General features: G+C 38.1%; 1 protein-coding gene across 5 annotated transcripts in view; it reads right to left on the reverse strand.

Moving 5' to 3' along the window:
* The window catches only part of PUS10 (pseudouridine synthase 10), a 74032-nt gene that overhangs the window by 8812 nt on the left and 40311 nt on the right, over nucleotides 1–24909 (reverse strand). For all 5 annotated transcript variants that reach the window (XM_045054248.1, XM_045054247.1, XM_006930121.4 and 2 more), the window contains 10 exons: nucleotides 22501–22612; nucleotides 20329–20390; nucleotides 20038–20083; nucleotides 17581–17645; nucleotides 16147–16232; nucleotides 14944–15069; nucleotides 8572–8628; nucleotides 7649–7725; nucleotides 7500–7555; nucleotides 6331–6448 (listed from right to left, as the gene is read on the reverse strand). In XM_045054248.1, coding sequence (XP_044910183.1) covers nucleotides 6331–6448; nucleotides 7500–7555; nucleotides 7649–7725; nucleotides 8572–8628; nucleotides 14944–15069; nucleotides 16147–16232; nucleotides 17581–17645; nucleotides 20038–20083; nucleotides 20329–20390; nucleotides 22501–22612 — 805 coding nt within the window. The remainder of the gene's footprint in view (nucleotides 1–6330; nucleotides 6449–7499; nucleotides 7556–7648; nucleotides 7726–8571; nucleotides 8629–14943; nucleotides 15070–16146; nucleotides 16233–17580; nucleotides 17646–20037; nucleotides 20084–20328; nucleotides 20391–22500; nucleotides 22613–24909) is intronic.

The raw sequence follows: 24909 nt of genomic DNA on the forward strand, positions 1-24909 counted from the left end.
AATTTTCAGAAATACAGACACATACGCAAACAACTTTTTTTTCCTTAGAAATAGAATACTCTTTAAAAAGAAGAGACAACAGACTTCAAGCTGTATTAGAAAGCTGTAATCATCAAGACAGTATGGTACTGGCACAAGAACAGACACTCAGATCAATGGAACAGAACAGAGAACCCAGAAATGGACCCACCAACATATGGCCAACTGATCTTTGACAAAGCAGGAAAGAATATCCAGTGGAATAAACACAGTCTCTTCAGCAAGTGGTGCTGGGAAAACTGGACAGCGACACGCAGAAGAATGAACCTGGACCACTTTCTTACACCATACACAAAAAATAAACTCAAAATGGATGAAAGACCTAAATGTAAGATAGGAAGCCATCAAAATCCTTGAGGAGAAAGCAGGCAAAAACCTCTCTGATCTTGGCCGCAGCATCTTCGTACTCAACACGTCTTCAGAGGCAAGGGAAACAAAGCAAACATGAACTATTGGGACCTCATCAAAATAAAAAGCTTCTGGACAGCAAAGGAAACAATCAGCAAAACTAAAAGGCAACTGACGGAATGGGAGAAGATATTTGCAAATGAAATATCAGATAAAGGCTTGGTATCCAAAATCTATAAAGAACCTATCAAACTCAACACCCAAAAAACAAATAATCCAGTAAGAAATAGGCAAAAGACATGAATAGACACTTCTCCAAAGAAGACATCCAGATGGCCAACCAACACATGAAAAAATGCTCAACATCACTCATCATCAGGGAAATACCAATCAAAACCACAATGAGATACCACCTCCCACCTGTCAGAATGGCTAACACGAACAACTCAGGCAACAACAGATGTTGGCGAGAATGAGGAGAAAGAGGATCTCTTTTGCATTGCTGGTGGGAATGCAAGCTGGTGCAGCCACTCTGGAAAACAGTATGGAGGTACCTCAAAAAATTAAAAATAAAACTACCCTACAACCCAGCAATTGCACTACTAGGTATTTATCCAAGGGATACAGGGATGCTGTTTTGAAAGGACACATGCACCCCAATGTTTATAGCAGCACTATCAACAATAGCCAAAGTATGGAAAGAGCCCAACTGTCCATCGATGGATAAATGGATAAAGAAGATGTGGTATACATATACAATGTAGTATTACTCAGCAATCAAAAAGAATGAAATCTTTGGCACAAAAACAGACACATAGACCAATGGAATAGAATAGAAACTCCAGAACTAGACCCACAAACGTATGGCCAACTCATCTTTGACAAAGCAGGAAAGAACATCCAATGGAAAAAAGACAGCCTCTTTAACAAATGGTGCTGGGAGAACTGGACAGCAACATGCAGAAGGTTGAAACTAGACCACTTTCTCACACCATTCACAAAAATAAACTCAAAATGGATAAAGGACCTAAATGTGAGACAGGAAACCATCAAAACCTTAGAGGAGAAAGCAGGAAAAGACCTCTCTGACCTCAGCTGTAGCAATCTCTTACTCGACACATCCCCAAAGGCAAGGGAATTAAAAGCAAAAGTGAATTACTGGGACCTTATGAAGATAAAAAGCTTCTGCACAGCAAAGGAAACAACCAACAAAACTAAAAGGCAACCAACGGAATGGGAAAAGATATTCGCAAATGACATATCGGACAAAGGGCTAGTATCCAAAATCTATAAAGAGCTCACCAAACTCCACACCCAAAAAACAAATAACCCAGTGAAGAAATGGGCAGAAAACATGAATAGACACTTCTCTAAAGAAGACATCCGGATGGCCAACAGGCACATGAAAAGATGTTCAGCATTGCTCCTTATCAGGGAAATACAAATCAAAACCACACTCAGGTATCACCTCACGCCAGTCAGAGTGGCCAAAATGAACAAATCAGGAGACTATAGATGCTGGAGAGGATGTGGAGAAACGGGAACCCTCTTGCACTGTTGGTGGGAATGCAAATTGGTGCAGCCGCTCTGGAAAGCAGTGTGGAGGTTCCTCAGAAAATTAAAAATAGACCTACCCTATGACCCAGCAATAGCACTGCTAGGAATTTATCCAAGGGATACAGGAGTACTGATGCATAGGGCCACTTGTACCCCAATGTTCATAGCAGCACTCTCAACAATAGCCAAATTATGGAAAGAGCCTAAATGTCCATCAACTGATGAATAAATAAAGAAATTGTGGTTTATATACACAATGGAATTCTACGTGGCAATGAGAAAAAATGAAATATGGCCTTTTGTAGCAACGTGGATGGAACTGGAGAGTGTGATGCTAAGTGAAATAAGCCATACAGAGAAAGACAGATACCATATGGTTTCACTCTTAGGTGGATCCTGAGAAACTTAACAGGAACCCATGGGGGAGGGGAAGGAAAAAAAAAAAAAAAAAAGAGGTTAGAGTGCAAGAGAGCCAAAGCATAAGAGACTGTTAAAAACTGAGAACTGAGGGTTGATGGGGGGTGGGAGGGAGGAGAGGGTGGGTGATGGGTATTGAGAAGGGCACCTTTTGGGATGGCACTGGGTGTTGTATGGAAACCAATTTGTCAATAAATTTCATATTAAAAAAAAATGAAATCTTGCCATTTGCAACTACATGGATGGAACTAGAGGGTATTATGCTAAGCGAAATTAGTCAGACAAAGACAAATATATGACTTCACTCATATGAGGACTTTAAGACACAGAACAGATGAACACAAGGGAAAGGAAGCAAAAACAATATAAAAACAGGGAGGGGGACAAAACATAATATGGAGAACAAACAAAGAGTTACTGGAGGGGTTGGGGGGGATGGGCTAAATGGGTGAGGGGCATTAAGGAATCTACTCCTGAAATCACTGTTGCACTATATGCTGACTAACTTGGATGTAAATTTTTAAAATTAAATAAATAAATAAATAAATAAATAAATAAATAAATAAATGTGAAAAAAACAAAAAAGAGACAAATAGTAAATTTGAAGTGACTTTTTCTCAAAATGGGGTAGTAACTCAGTTTTTCTATTTTTTTTTTTTTTATGTTTATTTATTTTTGAGAGAGAGATAGCAAGAGCAGGGGAGGGGCAGAGACAGGGAGACAGAGGATCCAAAGCAGGCTCTGTACTGACAGCAGAGAGCTCAAACTCATGAACTATAAGATCATGACTTGAGCTGAACTCAGAACCTCAACCAACTGAGCCACCCAGGCGCCCCTCAGTTTTTCTATTGTTGATGACAATAGGAATGTTTGGAAATAGTTTTAACCCCAACACAAAAAAATTATTAGAAGTCAGCTAGTCCCATCAGTCCATTTGAGCTATGAACCATTAAAATAGACCCTTTCATTGCTTACTCTGTACCTACAAAAATTATCTTTCACATTATTCAGCATTATTTCTAAATTAGCTGTGAATAGGGCTACCTTCAAACTATGAATGCATTTTTTTTAAGTAATCTCTATACCCAACATGGGGCTTGAACTCACGACCCCAAGATCAAGAGTCACATGTTCTACCAACTGAGCCATCCAGGTGCCCCAAGTCTATTTTTTAAATGAGTTCATCTTCCCCTCAGAATTCTGAATGACTTACATATGTGGTGAAATAGTGGTTTAGAAATTTGTTTTCCAATCTTAAGAATATCTGTCTAAACTATCATTCTAAAGGCTGCAGATAATGGGCTAAAAACCAAACGCCTTTTAATTTTTTTTTCAAAGTTTTTATTTATTTTTGGGACAGAGAGAGACAGAGCATGAACGGGGGAGGGGCAGAGAGAGAGGGAGACACAGAATCGGAAACAGGCTCCAGGCTCCGAGCCATCAGCCCAGAGCCTGACGCGAGGCTCGAACTCACGGACCGCGAGATTGTGACCTGGCTGAAGTCGGACACTTAACCGACTGCGCCACCCAGGCGCCCCAAAACCAAACGGCTTTTGATATAGACTCATGGAACATAAGATCTGGAGGCCCACTGGGGGTGATCTAGTCAACACCCACCCCCGTGTTAGGGATGAATGTGTCTAAACAGGTGAATGATTCATACTATAAACATTATTCTGCACTTCACTTTCTTTCTCATAATGTCATGTGTGTTTCTGTGAGTCATAGGTGTGGACCTACTTCTATCCTTTTTTCCAACAATTTTAGGCATATATACACACAATAACATAAATGGGATCACATGCTGCTTTAGTTTTTTTTAATAACTTTATAATATTCCAGCTTCCCCTGCCATTTCCTTTTTTTTTTTTTTTAATTTTTTTAACGTTTATTTATTTTTGAGAGAGACAGAGACAGAATGCGAGTGGGTTGGGGCAGAGAGAGAGGGAGGCACAGAATCAGAAGCAGGCTCCAGGCTCTGAGCTGTCAGCACAGAGCCTGATGCAGGGCTCGAACTGACGAGCTGTGAGATCATGACCTGAGCCAAAGTCAGACGCTCAATCGACAGAGCCACCCAGGTGCCCCTGCCATTTCCTTTCTGAAGGAAGTTCACTTTGTTTCTAGCTGTGTTGTTGTTGATTTTGCCACTTTGAATAAAATCAGTAAACATCTTTGTGCACAAATCCTTAAGCCCTGGAGTTTTATTTCTTCAGGACAGATTGCCAGTAGTGGAAGTGCTGGGTAGAAGACGAATACGTTTTTAATTTTTAGAATCACTGCTACATTATTTTCCAAAAAAGGCTAAACACTTTACATTTCTACTGACAAAGTATGCAACTAGTCTTCTCCATGCCAACCAATAGGTGCTAGTCTCAGAGGACTAAAGTGATGTCTTATTGTTACTTTAATCCAAAGTGGAACGTCTTTTCAGATGATCCTTGGCCATATGCAGTTGCTCTTTTTCAGCTGCTTGATCCTTTGTCTATTTTTCTCTATTGGGTGTTTGCATTTTTCATAAGTAGAAATCCTATTTATGGTATCTTTTGCCACACGATTTGTTTTCTACATAGTTGCATATATGTGTATACAGAAACACACACTCATGTATATGTTTTAATGTTTATTTATTTTTGAGGGAGAGAGACAGACAGAGCATGAGCGGGGGAAAGGCAGAGAGAGAGGGAGACACAGAATCTGAAGCAGGCTCCAGGCTCTGAGCTATCAGCACAGAGCCCGACATGGGGCTCGAACTCATGAACCATGAGATCATGACCTGAGCCTAAGTCAGATGCTTAACCAACTGAGTCACCGAGGCACCCTTCTCATGTGTATGTTTAAATCACAATGTATCACCCAATAAATACTCTTATAGCTTGTTTTCTTCCCCTGAGCATTTATCAGGAACATTTTCCTTTGTCAATAGTCATCTACCACATAATTTCTAACAGCTGGTTAGCAGTAGTCCATCATACAGATAAACCATAAGATGAAGTCTGTCTCCTCTAGTAGGTCATCTAGATTATTACAAAATATTGCCCATTTTAACAACGTTGTGATAACTATACAGACCTCTATATCCATTTATGCTCATTCCTTGCATTTGAGAGTAAATTATCCTTACAGGAAGAAATGGGGATAGGTGGGAAGAAACATGCAAAGGAACAGGCAGACCCTCTACAGTGCCGTATGCTCATGTGAAGGAAAACCTAGCACATGCCAAAATTTGTGCTGTACATATATTATCCTTCTTAAAAATTTATAACATGTTGGGGCGCCTGAGTGGCTCAGTTGGTTAAGAGTCCGACTTCAGCTCAGGTTGTGATCTCACAATTCATGGGTTTGAGCCCCGTGTCGGGCTGTGTGCTGACAGCTTGGAGCCTGGAGCCTGCTTCAGATTCTGTCTCCCCCTCTCTCTGCCCCTCCCCCACTTCCATTCTGTCTCTCTCTCTCTCTCCCTCAAAAATAAACATTAAGACAAATTTATAACATATTTTATTTATGCACTTTATCTTAGCATCAATTCTATTAGACAATTCTATTTCATATTTCCTTTCTACGGATGGCCAAATATAATAATAGCATTGCTCACGTTTTCTATGTACCAGATACTGTTCTAAGTGCTTCGCATGACAACTCATTTCATTCTTCTAATTCTGCAGATGAAGGAAACAAAGCATAAAGAAGCCAAGCAACGCGTCCAAAGTCACACAACTAGGAAATGCAGATTCAGGATTTGCAGCCAAGCAATCTGTGCCCAGAGGCAGGATCTCAATCACTAGCAATGCTGCCTCTCAAACAGGTTCGATGAATTGCCCAGTCATTCAACCAGTAAATGGCAATGCCAGGATTTGAAAGCAGGTCTCACATTCCCCCAAGCCCATGCTTTATGACTTGCTACTAACAATCTAAAAGACAAAGAAATATTTTATAGGCAATCAGAAAAAAAAAAAAAATAGAGCATTTAACTACCTTTATGTCATTTAGGAATTCAATGTCTTTTTTCTGTATGGCTTTATTTGTCCATATTAAGGCACTGTAGGATTTGGTCTTTTCTTCTTCACCTTCTTTCATATGTCCTATTGCCTCTCTAAACAAAAACAAGAAAAGAAAGTTTGTCTAAACACACAAAATACACTTAAGCCTTGCCCCAACTTCCCTTTCTTCAAAAATAGCTTTATCGAGATAAAATTTACATACAATTCCCATTTTAACTGTACGATTCAGTGATTTTTAGCATGTTTAGAGAGTTGTGTAGCTATCACCATAATCTAATTTTAGAATACTTCATCACCCCAAAAAAGAAACTCCATCCCTATTTGCAGTTCCTTCCCATTTCCTGTTTCCCCTAGCCCTTGGCAACCACTAATTGACTTTGTCTCCATAGATTTCCCTACTCTGAATATTTCATATAAAATGGAAGCATACAATATGTGGTGTGTGGTGTCTGGTTTCTTTTAGTTCATAATGTTTTCAAGGTTCATCATGTTGGTGCATGTATCAGTACTTTATTCCTTTTTATTATCGAATAATATTCTGTTGTATGGAGATACCATATGTTACCCATGGACATTTGGGTTGTTTCTACTTTTTTGCTATTATGAATAATGCTACTATGAGCATTCATGAGCAAGTCTTTGTGTGGGTGTACATTTTCACTTCTTGTGGGTATATATCTAGAAGTGGAGTTGCTGGGCCATAATGGTAACTCTACACTTGACCTTTTGACAAACTGCCAACTGTCTTCCAAAGTGGCCACACATAATCTCACAGCAATTTCTCAGGGTTCCCATTTCTCTACATCTTTGCCAGCATTTGTTTTTTTCTGTCTTTCTGATTATAGCCATCCTAGTGAGCCACCCTAGTGAGAGTAAAGTGGGATATCACTGACGTTTTGACTTGCCCTTCCTTAATGGCAAATGATATTGAGCATTTTTTTTTTTCATGTATTCATGCATAAACATAATATCCTCTTTGGAGAAATGTCCACTTAATCATCTTCCCCATTTTTAATTGGGTTGTTTTCGTATTACTGAGTTGTAAGAGTTCTTTATATGTTCTGGATACAATTCCCTTAACAGATACATGACCTACAACCAAAACTTCCATTTTGAGTTCGTCTCCAGTGAGTCTACCCTTACCTTGTGACAAGCTGCAAGTCACGGACTTGGATTTTGTTAGACGAATTATTAATTTTCTGTAGTAGCAGAAAAAGAAAAACAATTAGCAACTCTAGTTCAGTTACAGAGTTGCAGAAACATGACGATTTCCATGTCATGAAGTGGTTTACCTGCTGAAGTTCCTTAATTTCTTGTGAAGTGAAATGTACTCTATGAGGATTCACCAGCTCAATTGCAAAGGGCCTTCCTGGCAGCACACACCCCGTCATGAAACAGAAACGTGTTGATGGAGTTAACATTTGGGCCAATGCAAGAGGGTTAGGAGGTGTGAAAAAACGAGTTGAGCTCTAGAGGACTGAAAGTTTAGTGACATGACTACATCTGGGGGAGGGAAGAATGTGTGAAAAGAATCAAGGGGCTTTTTGGGGGGCTGCTAAACCCCAGGACAGGCAACATGTGAAAATGACTGCTCTCCCAAAAGTCCATGAACAAGCCTGTGTTAATTACAAAATAAAATCCAAACAACTGCTAATTGATTTGGTTACACAAAGGTAACATTATTACACACAGCAATGCCCAGGTATACCAAGCTGAAATCCATCCTCCTAGCCTAATCCACTAGTGAAATGGAAAAGCTGTGATTCCATAAGGGGAAGGGACTATTAACTCTCAGCATCTTTCTTGTAATGCAACAATGCAAAATGAGAGAAATGAAGGCTAAGAGAACAGAATCACTTTTTAAATGAAGATGTGCATTTTGAAAACTGTACTGGTACTGCTGAAATGTTAGCAAATGGAACAATTAATAATCAAACTTTTGGAAAAACTTGGTTACCACCTTGTTAATGCACATAAAATTCCCTTAGAACCTATAGGTATGCAATAAGGATGGCTTCTGAACACATGATTCCTGTTAAGACATAATCATATAATTTATAAAGGTAGCTCCATAATTCGCAAAGCCTCCTCACTGGGAGAAGCTCTGGGCTTTGCCCACTTTGGTTTTAACTGAGCAACTACAGTGAACCTGCTGTCTGAGAAGGGTGATAGTCTGAAAGTTAGTTCTAGTCAAGTGATGCTGTTGCAATCTTACCATTTCCTAATGTTCTCACATCTACATCTTCTCTTCCAGAGGAGGAAAAATTAAAACCTTTGCAAAGGAGATAAAGAAAAATAATCAGAAACATAATAGCCCTAAGACTTTCATTCCCACCCGTTGGTAGAAACCCCATTTGTCTGAAATAATCTACAGGAGAACTCCAAGGGATAGTCGCCATCCCACCTCTAATCCCAATCTCTAATAAAAATAGCAATGATAAGAAGTACCATTTATTGAGCACATATATGCTGGGCACTGAGCTAACATTTTGCATACATTATTTCATTCAATCCTTATTAGAACTTTATGATGTAGGTATTAAATAAAAGAATACCAAGCTTCTAAAAGCATAAGTACTTTTATCAAGGTCGCATGATTAAATGGCAGACAGAGCTAGACATTTCTGATGTCAAAGCCAGACCTTAACTATCACCTTACGCCACCATCCCATGGGAGACCAGAGGCAGAGCACTTTTTAGAGGAAGGCTCCACAACAACCCTGGTCACAAGCTTACGGTGAAAAATCTGTCATTTTCCTTCTTTTTTTTTTTTTTCTTGAAACAAAACAAAGCAAAATCATTTATTTGAGAATTAAACTCTATGAAAGGAAGAGGAGTGGGGGGGAAAGGGTTTAAAAGTAAATTCTTTGTATCAAGCAAAGCCTAAACTGGGACCACAACAAAACTAGTGTTCATTCTAAGATAAATGGATCATCCTAGACTAAAAGCTGCAAATATTAGAATGGGAAATGGTATAAAAAAAAGGGGGGGGGCAGCTGTTGCATCATAACTTACTTAGATACAAAACTGACAATTTCACCATCATTGCCATAGCAAACATTACCACAGGCAGGCATTATTCTAAATTTTTCACAGATGTTAACACTATAAGGTAGGTACTATCATTATCCTCATTTTACTTACAAGGAAAATGACCCAGACAGGATAGGTAACTTGCCTAAGATGACATTACTGGTAAGTGGTAGGGCCAGGATTTGAACCAAGTGGTCTGACTCCATCCAGAGTCTCTTAACCACTGCTTATACAACACCACCAAGAGATAGGCAGAAGAGTTCAGACTCATGCCCACAGGGAAAGTAAGACTGGTCTTCTTGGATCAGGGATTAGAAAAGGCTGGAACGTTTGGAGAACTCTGGTCAGTCATTAGAGTTTGGTAAAGTTTAAGATCTCTGAACACATACATATATTAGAGGCTATACAAGGCACTGTGTACAAGGCACTGTGCTAGACACAGGGGAGATAAACAATATGGACACGGTCCTGATCCTCACAGGGCTTACTGTTTGTGGAGGGATAGGGACTATAATATAGTGGGTAGGGCTATGACAGGAAGCACATAGCATTATGAGCACATACAGCACTAAGAGCACAGTTGCAACATGAGCTATGAGATTTGTATTTATTCCTCAATGGTCCAGCTACTTCGGAGAGCACAAGATGAGGAAGAACAAGATAGCTGGAAAGAGCAAATGGTAAAGGCAGAATAGTGAACACCATTTAGACAGCCACTTTTTTCCCAGGAAAGAGTCTATATGTAAAGGTCCCACGTAGATTTTAGAAAAAAGAAGGTTAAAAGGCTTGGAAAGGCCTATGAAAACTACACTGAAGATTAGCCCTCTTTTTGAAGATACTTAGCTGTGAAGAAAGTAGGATTTCACCCTTTCCTCATGTCTAAGAGATCCCTTTGGCAAGCCAAGGTCAACACTTTAGGGAACATAGGTTCTGAACTATTGTTTGACACGTACTGTCAGGGTAAAGTGGGCTCCTCTCTCCCACAGGGCCCAAAGCTATGGGTCTCATAGAGAGGAGTAACCCAGTACTGGTTAGGTAAGGGCCAGACAGCCAAAGTAGGACTAGAATTTAAGCTGAATTTAGGCTCAGAAATCTGGGTAAATTGGGGCACCTGTATGGCTCAGTCAGTTGAGCATCCAACTCTTGATTTTGAGTCATGTCATGATCTCGTGGTTCATGGTATCAAGCCCCACGTTGAGCTCTGCACTGGCAATGTGGAGGTCTTTTTTTTTTTTTTTTTAATTTATTTATTATTGAGAAACAGAGACAGAGCACAAGCATGGGAGGGGCAGAGAGAGGGGGAGACACAAAATCTGAAGCAGGCTACAGGCTCTGAGCTGTCAGCACAGAGCCCGACGCAGAGCTCAAACTCACAAACTGCGAGATCATGACCTGAGCCAGGGTCAAATGCTTAACCAACTGAGCCACCCAGGTGTTCCAGGTGTCCAGGTCTTGATCTCAGGGTCGTGAATTCAAGCCCCACGTTGGGCTCCACACTTAAAAAATAAATATAAATAAATAAAAATAAAAAGAAGCCTGGATAACTTGTGCTGCGTTAATACCTAAGAACTGGCCAAGTAAGCAGCTATGAGAGCCACAGGGTCAGGCTTTTCTTGAGGTAGAGAATCAAGGCCAGGCAAGGAATAGGATTCTGTGGACCACTGAGTCCCAAAGAACCCTCCACTCCATGTTTAGACTCCATTGTTAATAAAACCCATGGTAACATCAGTAGCTTCTAGACAGACTCAACAGACTCAAGAGTAGCACTAACTAGGGGTGGATAGCTAAATGGGGAATTCAGAATGGCATCTGGGAAGCTGAAAGACACTGACTCCCTGGGGCTGTGATCTGTCTTATACCTGCCCACCTCCATCTCCAAACCAGCCATAATGTCAGGGAACCAGGGGATCCACAGTGACTGAGCCATAACCTGTGACTGATGGGGGAGAAGGGAAAGAACGGGACACAGAGAGGTAAGTCGAACAGTGACAGCTAAATCAGACCAGAAATCTCCAATTCATAAATTAGCCCATAAAATTTCCACAAATTCCAGAGGTGTAGGATCCCAAGCTAGGCCCTTGGGAAGTCCAGAGAAACATTAAATCCAGACAAAGGAAGAAGCGATTATTTATTATATCTTTTAGGAAAATATCTCAAATTTGGACAATACATTGAGAAATATTTTTGGGGGTGGCATGCCTGGATGGCTCAGTCAGTTAAGCATCAGAATCTTGATTTTGGCTCATGATCCTAGGGTTGTGGGATCGAGCCCCACGTAAGGCTCTGTGCTGAGAGTGGAGCATGCTTAAGATTCTCTCTCCCTCTCCTTCTGCCCCTCTCCCCTGCTTGTGTGCTCTTTCCTCCTTCCTTCTCTGCTCTAAAAATAAATAGATAGGTAAGTACATAATAGAAAACTCACTTAAAAATACTTTTGGGGGTAACCTTTAAAACTTTATTCATATGCAATTATGAATAATAGCTAACAACAAAAGGAAAAGGAGTTAAGTATTAACTCCTTAATACCTTAATACCTTAAGTGTTAGGAAATACATGTTTAAAATTTGGGTGAGTTTTCATTTTTTTTTCTTTTTTTTTTTTTAATTTTTTTGATGTTTATTTATTTTTGAAGGAGAGAGGCACAGCATAAGTGGGGGAAGTGCAGAGAGAGAGGGAGACACAGAATCCGAAGCAGGCTTCAGGCCCTGAGCTGTCAGCACAGAGCCCGACGCGGGGCTCGAACCCACAAACTGTGAGATCATGACCTGATCTCTGAGAGCTAAAGTCGGATGCTTAACTGACTGAGTGACCCAGGCGCCCCTTTTTAAAAAAAAATTTTTAAGTTGATTTGAGAGTGACAGAGACAGCACAAGTGAGGGATGGGCAGAGAGAGAAGGAGAGAGAGAGAATCCCAAGCAGGCTCTGCACTGCCAGCACAGAGCCTGATGTGGGGCTCGAACCCACAAATTGTGAGATCATAACCTGAGCCGACACCAAGAGTCAGACGCTCAACCGACTGAGCCACCCAGGCGTCCCTTCTTTTCTGTTTTTTTAAAGATTTTATTGTTAAGTAATCTCTACACCCAATCAATGTGGGGCTCAAAACTCAGACCTGAGATCAAGAGTTATATGCTTCACTGATTGGGTCAGACAGGTGCCCTGGTTGAGTTTTCTAAATTCACATTATGCCCTGTCTTATCCCCATAATCCTGTGAGTTCCTTTTGCTCAAAGGAACAGAAATTGTAAAAACAAAAACAAAACCAAGTGCAAGAATGATCAGGAACTATCAGCAGTTCAGCTAGTATGTAATGGGTAGTGGCCCTCATACGCAGAACACACAGATGATGGAACTGAAAAATGGGCAGAGGCCAGATGATGAAGGCCTCAGAAGATCAAGTTCAATAGTTTGGATTTTATCCTGCATGTAGTCATTGACAAGTTTTCAGTAGGGAAATAACATGACAGATATTTATTCAATAAGTGAAATAGCAAATGCATTAGGGGAAAGTTTCTTAGACACAGTGACTTTGAGAGTGTGTCCAAGCTTACTACTCATTAACCAGGGGATTAGCAAATCGATAATATGATGTGCCAGTTTGAAGTGACTGAGAAATCTCCCATTTAGGGGAAGGGACCTTTATACGAGTAGCTAGACTGCCTCATATAATACCACTTATTTTCAAAGAGTTGTAAAACATAGAGTTACATCAGTCAGAACCATCTTCCCAGAGTTGTCACATGTTATCTGCAGAAATAATGAGTAATATATCTGAGATACACAGGTTTAGCAAATTGATGCTATCAATCAGGCATTTCTAACAACAGGTTTTATCCCCTGACAAGGAGCCAGTTAGCACCAAGGCCCAGAGGTCTGCTTTTTCTCAAGCAGCTCTCAATAAATTTCCTCAGGACACAATTACAGATGCTAAACACACAGTTTGCTTCATTTTCAGTTTGGGGACAATTTCCCCCCCTCAAATGGAAAATGAAACCAAGCTAACTTCATGAAAGATTGCAAGGGGGAAACATACATCTGTTTCAGAGCCTCCTGACGGCCCTCTTGGCAATGGGGCCTTCCTTGAGACCCAAATAATCAAAACTGAAAGTTTCTTGAATCATCTTATACAAAGAGAGTCAGGTGGCTCCAAAAAGAGTTTGAAAGAAACTTTTTGTACTAAAGCTTAATTTTCACTTCTTTATAATTTGGATAAATCTTACAAGATACCCAGTATGTAGATATTAAGCAAGTAAAAGCTCATGGCAATATCCCAGAGTCCTTTTTTTAAAGTTTATTTATTTATTTTGAGAGAGAGAGAGAGAGAGAGAGAGACAGACAGACAGACAGACAGAATACATGCACACACAAGCGGAGGAGGGGCAGAAGGAGAGGGAGAGAGAGAATCCCAAGCAGGCTCCACACTGTCACTGCAGAGCCCTACATGGGGCTTGAACTCACAAACTGTGAGATCATGACCTGAGCCAAGATCAAGAGTCGGATACTTAACTGACTGAGCCACCCAGGTGCCACTTATCCCAGAGTCTTTACTGCTGAGATTTTGGAAAACGTTAGGTTGCTAGGTTAATTTCTTCTTTATTCAGTAAACAATTCTTAAAGACCCTTACAAAGAGAGTCCACCTACCTGATAGGCAACAAATAATAAGAGGGATGTGTTTTAAAGTGCTTGTCTTCCTTCTTGACAAGCCAGAGAGGTGGAAGGAATAGCCATATCTCATCTCAATCATCTGCTTGCCATTCCTAAAGCAGTCTTGTCTCAAGGTTTTTCAGAGAGAAGAGTAGATATCTAGTTGCTTCCTCAAAAAAAGTGTTCTAATTATGCTAGGAGACCCACTTTAAAGTAAATCAATCATTGCTTATGGCCTACAGGTTTTCCTATTGTACAACATGACTTCCTGCAATTGAAATCTTAGTCCCTTCCCTCTAGCCTAATCCTAGGTGAAATCACAGGCTCTATGTGGTCTGCGACCTGGCAGACCTACAGAGACAGAGAAAACCTAAGCCTGGCAGGATCTGACTCATCCCACAAACCTGGGATCATTAATACCTGGAAAATTAAAATACAACACAACTATCATGAAGTCTTCATGAACTGGTAGCTGTTGACCTGCTTTCTCTAGGCTTGAACTTTATCCCAGGACATTTTAGCAGTTAAGGTGGAAGCTAGACATTTGCCAGCGATTATTCTTGAACAAGAACTGGATGTGGAAGTTGTGTTTTAATTTCCTCATATTCCCCCAAAAGAGGCCAAGTCTGAGGTGTCCCAAGGTCATAACTTAAGTGCATTCACTTAAAATAGTTTCAGTGGTTTTGAATTTGCCCAGGAAAGAATAGTCATCTTGAGAGACGAAAGAAATCCTCAGCTCAAATCCAGCCCAAGCCAGAGGTGCTCAGGACATGGTGACCCTTGTTCATGGGAAGCTGCCAGGCAAGGAGTCTAGATCTGGTGATTTACAAAATTTAGAAATCTTTCCCGCCACCTCAAAGAAACCTATTCATGAATGACAATGTATTTAAAATATGAATATTATAACACTTACTCTCTGCTTTGAATACTGCCAAAAGATGATCTGAAATTAATTCTTCCACTGACGATTCCAGCTTCCTTTCTCCATCAATTATCCAAGGAGTTTGCGGTAGATTCCTGGAATATTTATTATATCTCCCTGCCAAAGAAACACAAGGTAGCCTGGATGGAATGATATAATTAACATAATAAGATAAAACAACTATATATTGAGTGCCAATATCCTAGGTGCCACGATACAAGGCAAGGCTTACCCTTCAACTAACTTACAATCTAACTTGGGGAGCCAGCATACAGACATATAAATAATTAAATTAAAAGATTTAAGGTAACAATAGAAGAGATGGTTAAAGACATGATATGAATCATCAAATGAGCTCTAAAGAAATGCTCAATAAAAAATAAAATAAAATGCTCAATATATTTATTAATCCGATTGGCTGGCTGAACAAGTTATATTATGGAACACACCAAGGGTCATTACCAAAAAACCCAGCAACTACTGCTTTTATGCCTGATTAATAATACTTTAATGCAATACTCATTGGTGATAATATATTCCAAAGAGTTCAAATACGGGAAATTTTGAAGTTTTTTAATTAAAAAAAAAAAAAAAAACCAAACAGAAAATGACTCACTGCTTTATGAAGAAAGCTGCACTATGGCAGGTAGCTTTCATTACCACAGGGCAGAGTATTATAGTTAAGACCACGAAACAATTTCATTTCGGCCATTACTATGAAATAGATGTAGCTTTCAAAACAAAAACTATCGGCTAGATTACCTCTTGGGAAGGTCGATGCAACAATTTTTTATTTTTAAGCAGAAACTCAAATCTTCAGTCATTCTGCAGATAATAAAATTATTTTTTTCAAGTTTGCTTTCATGCTTTCTGTAGCTATGTTTCTCCCGATCAGTTTCGGGTCTCTGCATCTACCCATATATCTATGGGTATTGGCCACCTCTGATGGAAACTATTAAAACTTAAGAAGTGTCATTTCCCTTTGGCATGGTATTTCAAATAACCATTATGAGTGGACCTTGAGAATACCTACAGAAGCTAAAATAAGCTTGACTATCAGTCCTATTTCTCAAAAGAGTTAATTAATCAGAACCTGATAACAAAAATTAAAAGGAAACAGAGGAGAGGTGACTTGAGTTTTCAGAAAGGATAGTAAGTTGACAGCATAAGTATATTCTAGACTAAATATTTTACCAGCCACAAAAACAGCACCATGAGCACACTCAATTTCAAGAACAGTGCATACAGCCTTTGGTGAGTTTGGAGGACAAGGAAACTGCCTGCAAAACAAAATAAATTTTACAGCTACTATTTTCCAGAAAAGATATTGAACCACATAACTAGGATGAATCAGCATTGTCTGAGACACACGGAACCCGAGTCTCTCACGGACTAAGCCACTCCCTAACTTTAAGTTTTGAAATCATAAAGATCTTTTACACCTCAAGTACACTTTAATACACGAGAGTGACACAAAGCAAATCAGGGCTCTGCTACTACATTTCACTCAGGAGGCTGCATGTTCCCAGATGATAATTTCTAACAGCCTTGAGATCTGAGAGAAAAACCCATATTTATGAAGTGGAAGCCTCTCCAGGGTCTTTAGCCATCTTGCTCCCTATGAACAGTTGGTGCCAGCTTAAAAAATCGTTAATCATTTGGGTAAAGCTGGTAAGTCCCACCTGTGGGGAGGGTCTCCACCAGTTTTCTCTCTTTCTCTCTCTCATTCCAACTATGACCTTGGGAATTAGATCACACACAGGGCCAGAAAAAGTGGAATGTGCAGACTCTGCCCTTTTAACTAAAAAACTTCAATCTGAGGACAGAAAAGAGCAACGTATGGCTTTATTTTCTGTCTACCATCTGGGAACTTCCAAAGCCATGGACTGGAGTCTACCTGTAAATGACTCAATGTGGATGGACTCCAAATGCTTGGCTTGAAAATTTCATACAGTTTCCCAAGATGTCTTAACAAAAAAAATGACTTAGAAGTTCAGGACCTATTGCTTGCAAAGAGAGGCTGACTTTACTTTCTAAAATTTAGTGTAAGTATTTCCATTTCCTGACACTTTCAGTCAATAAAATACATAAAACCTTCCTCACAACTTTATTGTTTGAAATTTATTCAAGGATATTCTGGAAAGATAATCATGATATTTTATTGAACAAAATGAATACAATGAGAATTAAAATATGAGGTTTATTGTATTTCAGCATATTTTAACAAGTGAAGGGCCTTTTTCTCCCTCGTCTTCAGATGGACAATACTCAAAACGGGGGATGTAATGGGACCAACTCTGGGCTGGAGAGACAGGAACCCTGGCTCTAAGCCTATTCTATTACCCAGTTGAAATCTTAGGCAAGTCAACTCCCTCTACATGCTCTTCTAAAGATAAAGAAGTTGGATTTGACTCACCAATTCGAATACCAGTCCAATAAACATTTACTGAACACTAGTACATGCCAGGTACTGAGCCAGGGATTTGGGAATATAATAATGACTAAGACACAATCCTCATCCCTGAAATACATCCAGTCTTGTTTTGGAGACTGGATGTTAGATTATCTCTAACATTCCCTTTATTCTAAAATTCCATGATGCCGCCATGTTTCTATACTTCTACTCACTTGCGGAAATCCTCTTCTTTTATCTTATTCAACGCTTTCATAACTGCCATTCTAGTGAACACTGACTATATAAGGTAAAATGAAAAGAAAAGACATTTTATCACTCAGACAAGAAAACATCAAAGGTGAAACACAGAACATAGTTGGGGAAATTACATCATTTTAAAGGAGAGAAATAATAGCTTCAAGAAGGTAAAACACAAGCATTTATTCCAGCAGTTCTCCCCACAGCCTTTATTTTCAATCTAGTCTGTGTCCATAACACCATGTAGGTCTAGCAGAACAGTTCAGCAGTTGGTTGCCAGGCTAAGAGTAAATAGAGCCAACAAGCCCGCCCTGGCATCTAGCAGCTCAACACCACTCGCCAACCACAGAGAAAGTAAACAAATCCACTGTAACAGAAGGGCATCTATAACAAATGTCCCACTTTGGGTTTTTTTTAAATAAGAAAAGTCAAACCATATGGTAGACATGCTAGAACAAATTAGTGTATATATACATGGCTTACTATGATAAATTACAATTACTTCTTCTGTTTTGTGAAATTACACTTGACTAAAAAGAGGCACAATGTAGGTCTCTCAACAGTTTATCATCAAATCAATGATTTTCTAAACCATATTTTGGAGAACCCCAAATTATAGGGTTAAAACTGAAAATTCAGTGCCTATTTGTTAAGATATGAAAACTTAAGCCTGAAAGAATCTCAAAAGGTTATTTAGTTTGCTCTCAGCAATAAGGCAGGAAAACTACATACACTATACCACTGGCCAAATGATGAGGTATCTGTGATGCTTTGACAAAAATTTCCTTGTTCTACAATTTGGTGCTGGTACCTGTATATTTCCTCAAAGATAACAAACAATACAATGAGATCTTCAATATAAACATGGCTACAGGTCATTTGGGCAGAGCTTTCCAACTAGTATGGCAAAGCAATAAGCTACAGTTGTGCCAAGATGTTGAGCCCTCTAATTCACAAGGGCCAAAGAACCCCTAGACCAATTGCTTCCAGATTAGAGCAACTTGTTAACTTCAGGGTGCTGAAAAAACATGGTAATGTTCTAGGTGTATCATGATGTGAGAAAGGTGGGAAGCAGTGCTTTAGACTTTCGCACATTTAGACTTGCTGCACAGGGAATTTGACAAATGGTGCCAACTCTGTCTCCCATCCCTCAACACCCCCTCCCCCTACCACCCCCTGGTTCCAAAAGGCTCAGCAACCAGTCAAAGCAAGAGTAAAGACTAACAGATGTATCTTTGGCAATGAATACACACACACACACACACACACACACACACACACACAAACACACATATATGTATATATACGTATATATATGTATATATACACCATGTATATATACACTAATTTGTTCTAGCATATCTACCACATACACACACACACACACACACACACACACATTTTTTAGAGCATGTGCGTGCACGCATGTGAGCAGGGTAGGGGCAGAGGTAGAGAGAGAGAGAGAATCCCAAGAAGGCTTCGCACAATCAGTGCAGAGTCCTACGTGGAGTTCAAACCCACAAACCTTGAGATCATGACCGGAGCTGAAATCAAGAGTCAGACACTTAACCGACTGAGCCACCCAGGTGCCCCAGGAGAGAGAATCTTAAGCAGGCTCCACGCTCAGTGCAGAGCCCAATGTGGGACTTGATCCCATGGCCCTGGGACCATGACCTGAGCCAAAATCAAGAGTCAGACACTTAATAGACTGCGCCACCCAGATGCCCCAAGTTTATATTCTTTTTAACGACCATAAGGGTAAAATGGATGTCAGTAAAAGTAATGCCTGAATCTTCACATAAAACCAGGTAAGTATCTGTGGCATGAAAGCTTGCCAATATCGTTGCCTTGCCATTCTACCCTGGCATAGCAGAAACTGAAATGCATGCTAACTATTTTGCTCATTAACATGAAAACCAGCTCACATCAAATAAAGGGGAGTTTGTATAAAATGCCCTTTTGCAAATGTAGCCTGAAATAGGCATATTAATTCAGATTGTCCTAAGTAAAATAATTTATTTTGGATTATATTTCTTAAATACCAATTTCTAAAAATGAGTATTAGACAAAAGTTTGGAATGCTAATAATTAACATGGATTTTCCCCAATGATGCAATTTTGGGAATAAAACCTCAAAGTTGAATTTCCCCAAACGGATAACAGTAACATCATTGAAACACTGGTTCTAAATTTAACAACACCAGGCAGACAACCTAGACAGTGACACAAATATGAGATTGTTTGCGTTATGACTTCCTAGCTAGAGGCAAAGGTGTTCAGAGTTGAAAAAAAAATAACTGTAGCAAATGGAAATATTTAAAGAATGATTAAAAGATACATTGACAACATTTCTAACACATATCATTTTGTTGTTAATTTGAATACTCAGCTCAAATAAAACTCAATAAAGAATAAAAAGGAGGAATCTTTACCTGCTTGTTTTTGGCTGGCTTGAAGCAATCTGGGCATATTGCACGTCTAAGTAAAATCCAAGTTAATAAAGAAAAGTTAATGAGTTTATTTTGGGGTGAATATAACTCAAATATATTTTATATAATATTGCTGCTAGATTCAGGATATTAGGAACAGACAAAATGAATTTCTATACCAGCTGTATTGGTTTAATCTGCTAAAACATGACAAGTTACAAAGAGGGCTGTTTCATGAAAATCCAAAAGCATTAACAATGTTACACAATTGACATTGTTTACGTAGCAACTTACAGGAAGTGGCAATCCTCAACTGTTTCTGGGTGAGCAAAGATCACACTCACTTCAAACAAGCTCTAAAAATTATAAAGACAGTTTAAAAATGAGCAAAAGGAAACCAACATCTAACCACTTATGAATGGAAATAGAAATTAACTCTCAAAGATTGGCTTCAGAAAACGAATGAGAAGGAAAACTGGAATACTACTGTTCTCAAATCAGCTTGTTCACAGGGCCACTGAAAAGGATATAATTTTGTTGGGTTTTTTGTTTGTTTTTTTGTTTTTTTTTTTCACTTCAAAGCTCAATTACTAGTGATTCTACCAAAAAAAAAATTTAACAAATTTTGAAATAAATTTGTATGATTTTTGTGCATGTATATAAATTCAATGTGAACATGAAAGAGAGTTCAGGGAACTGGAAAGAGACAACTGAAAGAATTGTTCCTGCCAGTATTATGATTAGGATTATTAGTAAGGCAAAAGCATTTTATTCACATACTTAAAATCTCTGTACAAGGCTTTATTTTTTTATTATTTTTGTGTTAAGGCTTTATTTTTAAGTGCTCAAACTTCTTAATGGATTTGAATTTTAAAAGAGAGATCTTAGCTTTTTATCACAAAAATGAAACATACAAATTATAAAATAATCAAACACAGAATGGATTTTTTAATCCCACACCACTGAGGTAGAATGTAGTAACCGTTTGGCGTGTTTCCTTTTAGCTATTTTTATAATATAAACATAAATGTATATACTTCATGGGATATTAAACATACTTTTGGAAAATTACTTTAATTAATATGCCAGGGACATCTTTTCAACTCTAGGGGCTGTTGGACATTTAAGTTGTAAGCTTTTCTGTTATTAAAAAATGCTATAATGAACATCCTTGCATACAAAATAAGCACAATTTCATACTCTATATACATTAATCTCCACAGAGAACAAAAATTCAACATAGAGAAAAACAATAAATGCCACACCATGTAACAATTTATTCTTCTTTATTGAGTATTTCTATATTTATTGATTGCATTGAATCATCAGCAAGCATATTAGCTACTCTAGAATCACAATAATGAATAGCTAGGTTTTTTTCTCTCTCTAATCTACAAAGTAAAAATAAAATCACAAGATATTCCTTTTACTCAAGAAAACTTCACTCATTCTGAATCTATTAGAACACTGGCATCTTTTTGTTTTCTATTTTCTGTTCTCACTGGTTCAACATGTAAAATTACTTATGCTTCAAAACTGAAGTTTGAGGTAAAAATATTTTGCATCAATAACTTCTCTAATTTCCAAAGTACTTTCATTACCTCATTTCCTCTCCGTATATGTGTGAAGTGGTTTTATTCTCTATTCTATCAGTACTCAGTTTAAAGGACAGAGTTTGTTCATACTAACAGAGAGAAACAGAGCTAAGAATTTTTCTGAATGGTGAAAAAAATTGTTTAACTATTTAGCTTTGAAGGATGGTTTGGTGATTTTACTGGAATAAAGGTGTATCTGATATTCAGGGAATTTCCTTCAAGCAAAATGATAAAGCTTTGAGGCCATACTATTAAAATCTAATTTAAGAGAAGCTGGTAATATGTCCTGTTTCCATATCTGGAAACCTGTCGAACTCTCCCCTAAATTCAATCCATTCTGGAGACTGAGGTGAGGTCTGTTCTGGAATAGGGCAGACAGCTAAGTGTTCTGGTTTCAAAGGCGGTGTCTACCTAAAATTGAAAAGGAGGGACTTGAGATACCAACAAGGTGCGATAGATTGGACCCACGCTCACTGTAGTTGATTGATTATATCTGAAAATAAGATTAGCCACAGATAACCAGAGCTGACTATTTAAGTTACATAAGTCACTCATAGTTACTTATGTATTGCTCTGTATTAATATGTGTCTCTCCAATTAAACTATAAATATATTAAAGGCATAGATTAATTTCTAATCTTTTAAAGTCAATTAGGGTACACTGTACTTGTTATACACATAAATGTCTTAGATCACAAAGAAGTCTTAAAAAAATAAAAACTTTCTCAATTTAAGACTGTTAGAAATTAATATGTTAAAAGTTTAAAAATCCTCCATTATTTAAAGAGAAGATTATTTTGACTAATCAAAACTCTGCCATATGATGATGTAAAACCAGCGAACAAAATTAACAGTGCTGATGATCAAATACCTTTCCATCAATGGGAACACCCAGTTCCTCTGAAAACAGGGGGTGAGTTATCCATTTGTAGGCTTCTTTTAGCTGTACTATATCGTTTCTTCCCAGCGACAGATTCTGCTTTCTGAATAACATAAAAATTAATTCACTGACATGAAAAATTTCACTTTTTCAACTAAAGGCAAAAATTTATGCAATTATTTAAAAATATTTATTGAGTGCCTACTATGTGCCAGGCGCTATTTTACACATTAGCTAGAAAGTAGAGAACAAGTAGACAAAAATCCCTCAGCTCGTGGACCTTATCATCTAGTAGAATCAAAAAACAACATTTTAAATGGTATGAAATAAATAAATAAATAAACAAACAAACAAAATAAAATAAAATGGTATATAAGATAGTTTTTAAACTTCAAAGACAAAAGAATACTAATGACCTTTTCTGAGCTATCATTGCCAGATTCCTGGATTTATACATCAGAAGACAGAAAGGTGTAATAGAAGGGATTATGTATTGCTCAGAAACAACAAAACTGTGTATTAGGATAACTCATCCAGACTAAAAATGTTTGCATCTACTCTCCTGATAATGGGGCTTACTTTTGGGAAATCAGTGTACAAGCTGTATTTTACTGCTGAAGAAGAAACATTAAATTCTAAAATATCGATGTGCTGAAATGCTTGTCAATTTAATATCAGAAAAATGTCTGAAAAAAATCTGACATTCCCCCCAAATCTACTCATGAGCCAATAAATAGATTTGGGGAAGTCCCAATTATGATTTCTAGCTTTTAGTTTGAGTTTGAACAATTTTATAAGTAAAATTGTTATAGAAAGGAACTGAAGGGGGTGCCTGGCTGGCTCAGTCAGTAGAGCATGAGACTCTTCATCTTTGGGTCATGAGTTCAAACCCCACACTGGGCATGGAACCTACTTAAAAAATAAAAAGAGAGAAAGAAAGAGAGAAAGGAAGAAAGAGGGAGAGAAAGAGGAAGGGAGGGAGGAAGAAAAAAAGAAAGGAACTGAAGTGAAAAGAAAAGAAAAACATGCATGCTATGATATTATTAAAACTGCTTTGTTATGCTGAGTATAATATTATATCACTAATACATTAACAAGTCCACTTCATTCAAATTATTAAAACTACAAATCAGTCTTACAGCTATATACGGGGCTTCTTTTAACAAAAGAGATGTTAGGGCCAACTTGTGAATCATTTCCTCTAATGTACAACTTTCACTGATAGAAAATGACTACTTATATCAAATATTCATTGTAATTTAATTCTTGAAGACCAAAAGACACTACTAACTGCAGGTAGAAAACAAAAAATAATTTAGCTAATGGCTCAATGTAATTGATCTAAAAAAATATGTAAAGATGACTTTCCTCTAGAAATAAAGTTAAGAAATAATTGATGTACCAATTCGATATCCAGTTGAAAGTATAGCTGATTACACAGAATGCTTTCATATGCTTTGGAATTGTGGTTTAACAATGAAATACCCTGATAAACTATATCTGACAAATAATCATATTATTTCTCTACATTTAAGAACTTATTGAAACACTAAGTGTTTGAGCTTCATAAACTGTTCCCAATTCTCTGAATATTAGAAACTTTTTAAGTATTTTAAAAGACTATTTGGGGCGCCTGGGTGGTGCAGTCGGTTAAGCGTCTGACTTCAGCCAGGTCACAATCTCGTGGTCCGCGAGTTTGAGCCCCGCGTCAGGCTCTGGGCTGATGGCTCAGAGCCTGGAGCCTGTTTCTGATTCTGTGTCTCCCTCTCTCTCTGCCCCTCCCCCGTTCATGCTCTGTCTCTCTCTGTCCCAAAAATAAATAAACGTTGAAAAAAAAAATTAAAAAAAAATTTTTAAAGACTATTTGATGTTGAATCAACAGTTTAATGATATTGGCATAATATAGCATCACAGTTGAAAAGTAAATAATTAATCTATGAGAACACATTTTAAAGAATAAAAAGTTGAAACAAAAAAATACAAGAATAGAAAACCATTTAAACATTGTTTAGACCCAAGAGAGTACAAGGGGTTACAGCAAAAACCAATCCTAAATATGAGTTAAAACATTACTCATGTATTTAAGAAAAGTGGCATTTAAAACCCTTCATAGTCTTTTAAATATATTTAGATATCTTAGTCCAGTTAAAAAAAATCCATTATTTTTTCCTTCCAGATTAAAGAGCTGTTAGAAAGGGTTAACAGACAGCTTGGAAACCTTAATATATAAGGCAAATAATTAACACTTTAAAATGCCAGATTTCACTTTCTGCCACATGAATGTAGCTAATAACTTTTTTTTTTAAGTTTATTTTTTTGAGAGAGTGAAAGAGGGAGAAAGTTGGGGAGGGGCAGAGACAGACAGAATCCCAAGCAGGCTCCATGCTGTCAGCAGAGAGC

Source organism: Felis catus, chromosome A3 (assembly GCF_018350175.1).
Source record: "Felis catus isolate Fca126 chromosome A3, F.catus_Fca126_mat1.0, whole genome shotgun sequence".
NCBI classification, from domain to species: Eukaryota; Metazoa; Chordata; class Mammalia; order Carnivora; family Felidae; genus Felis; species Felis catus.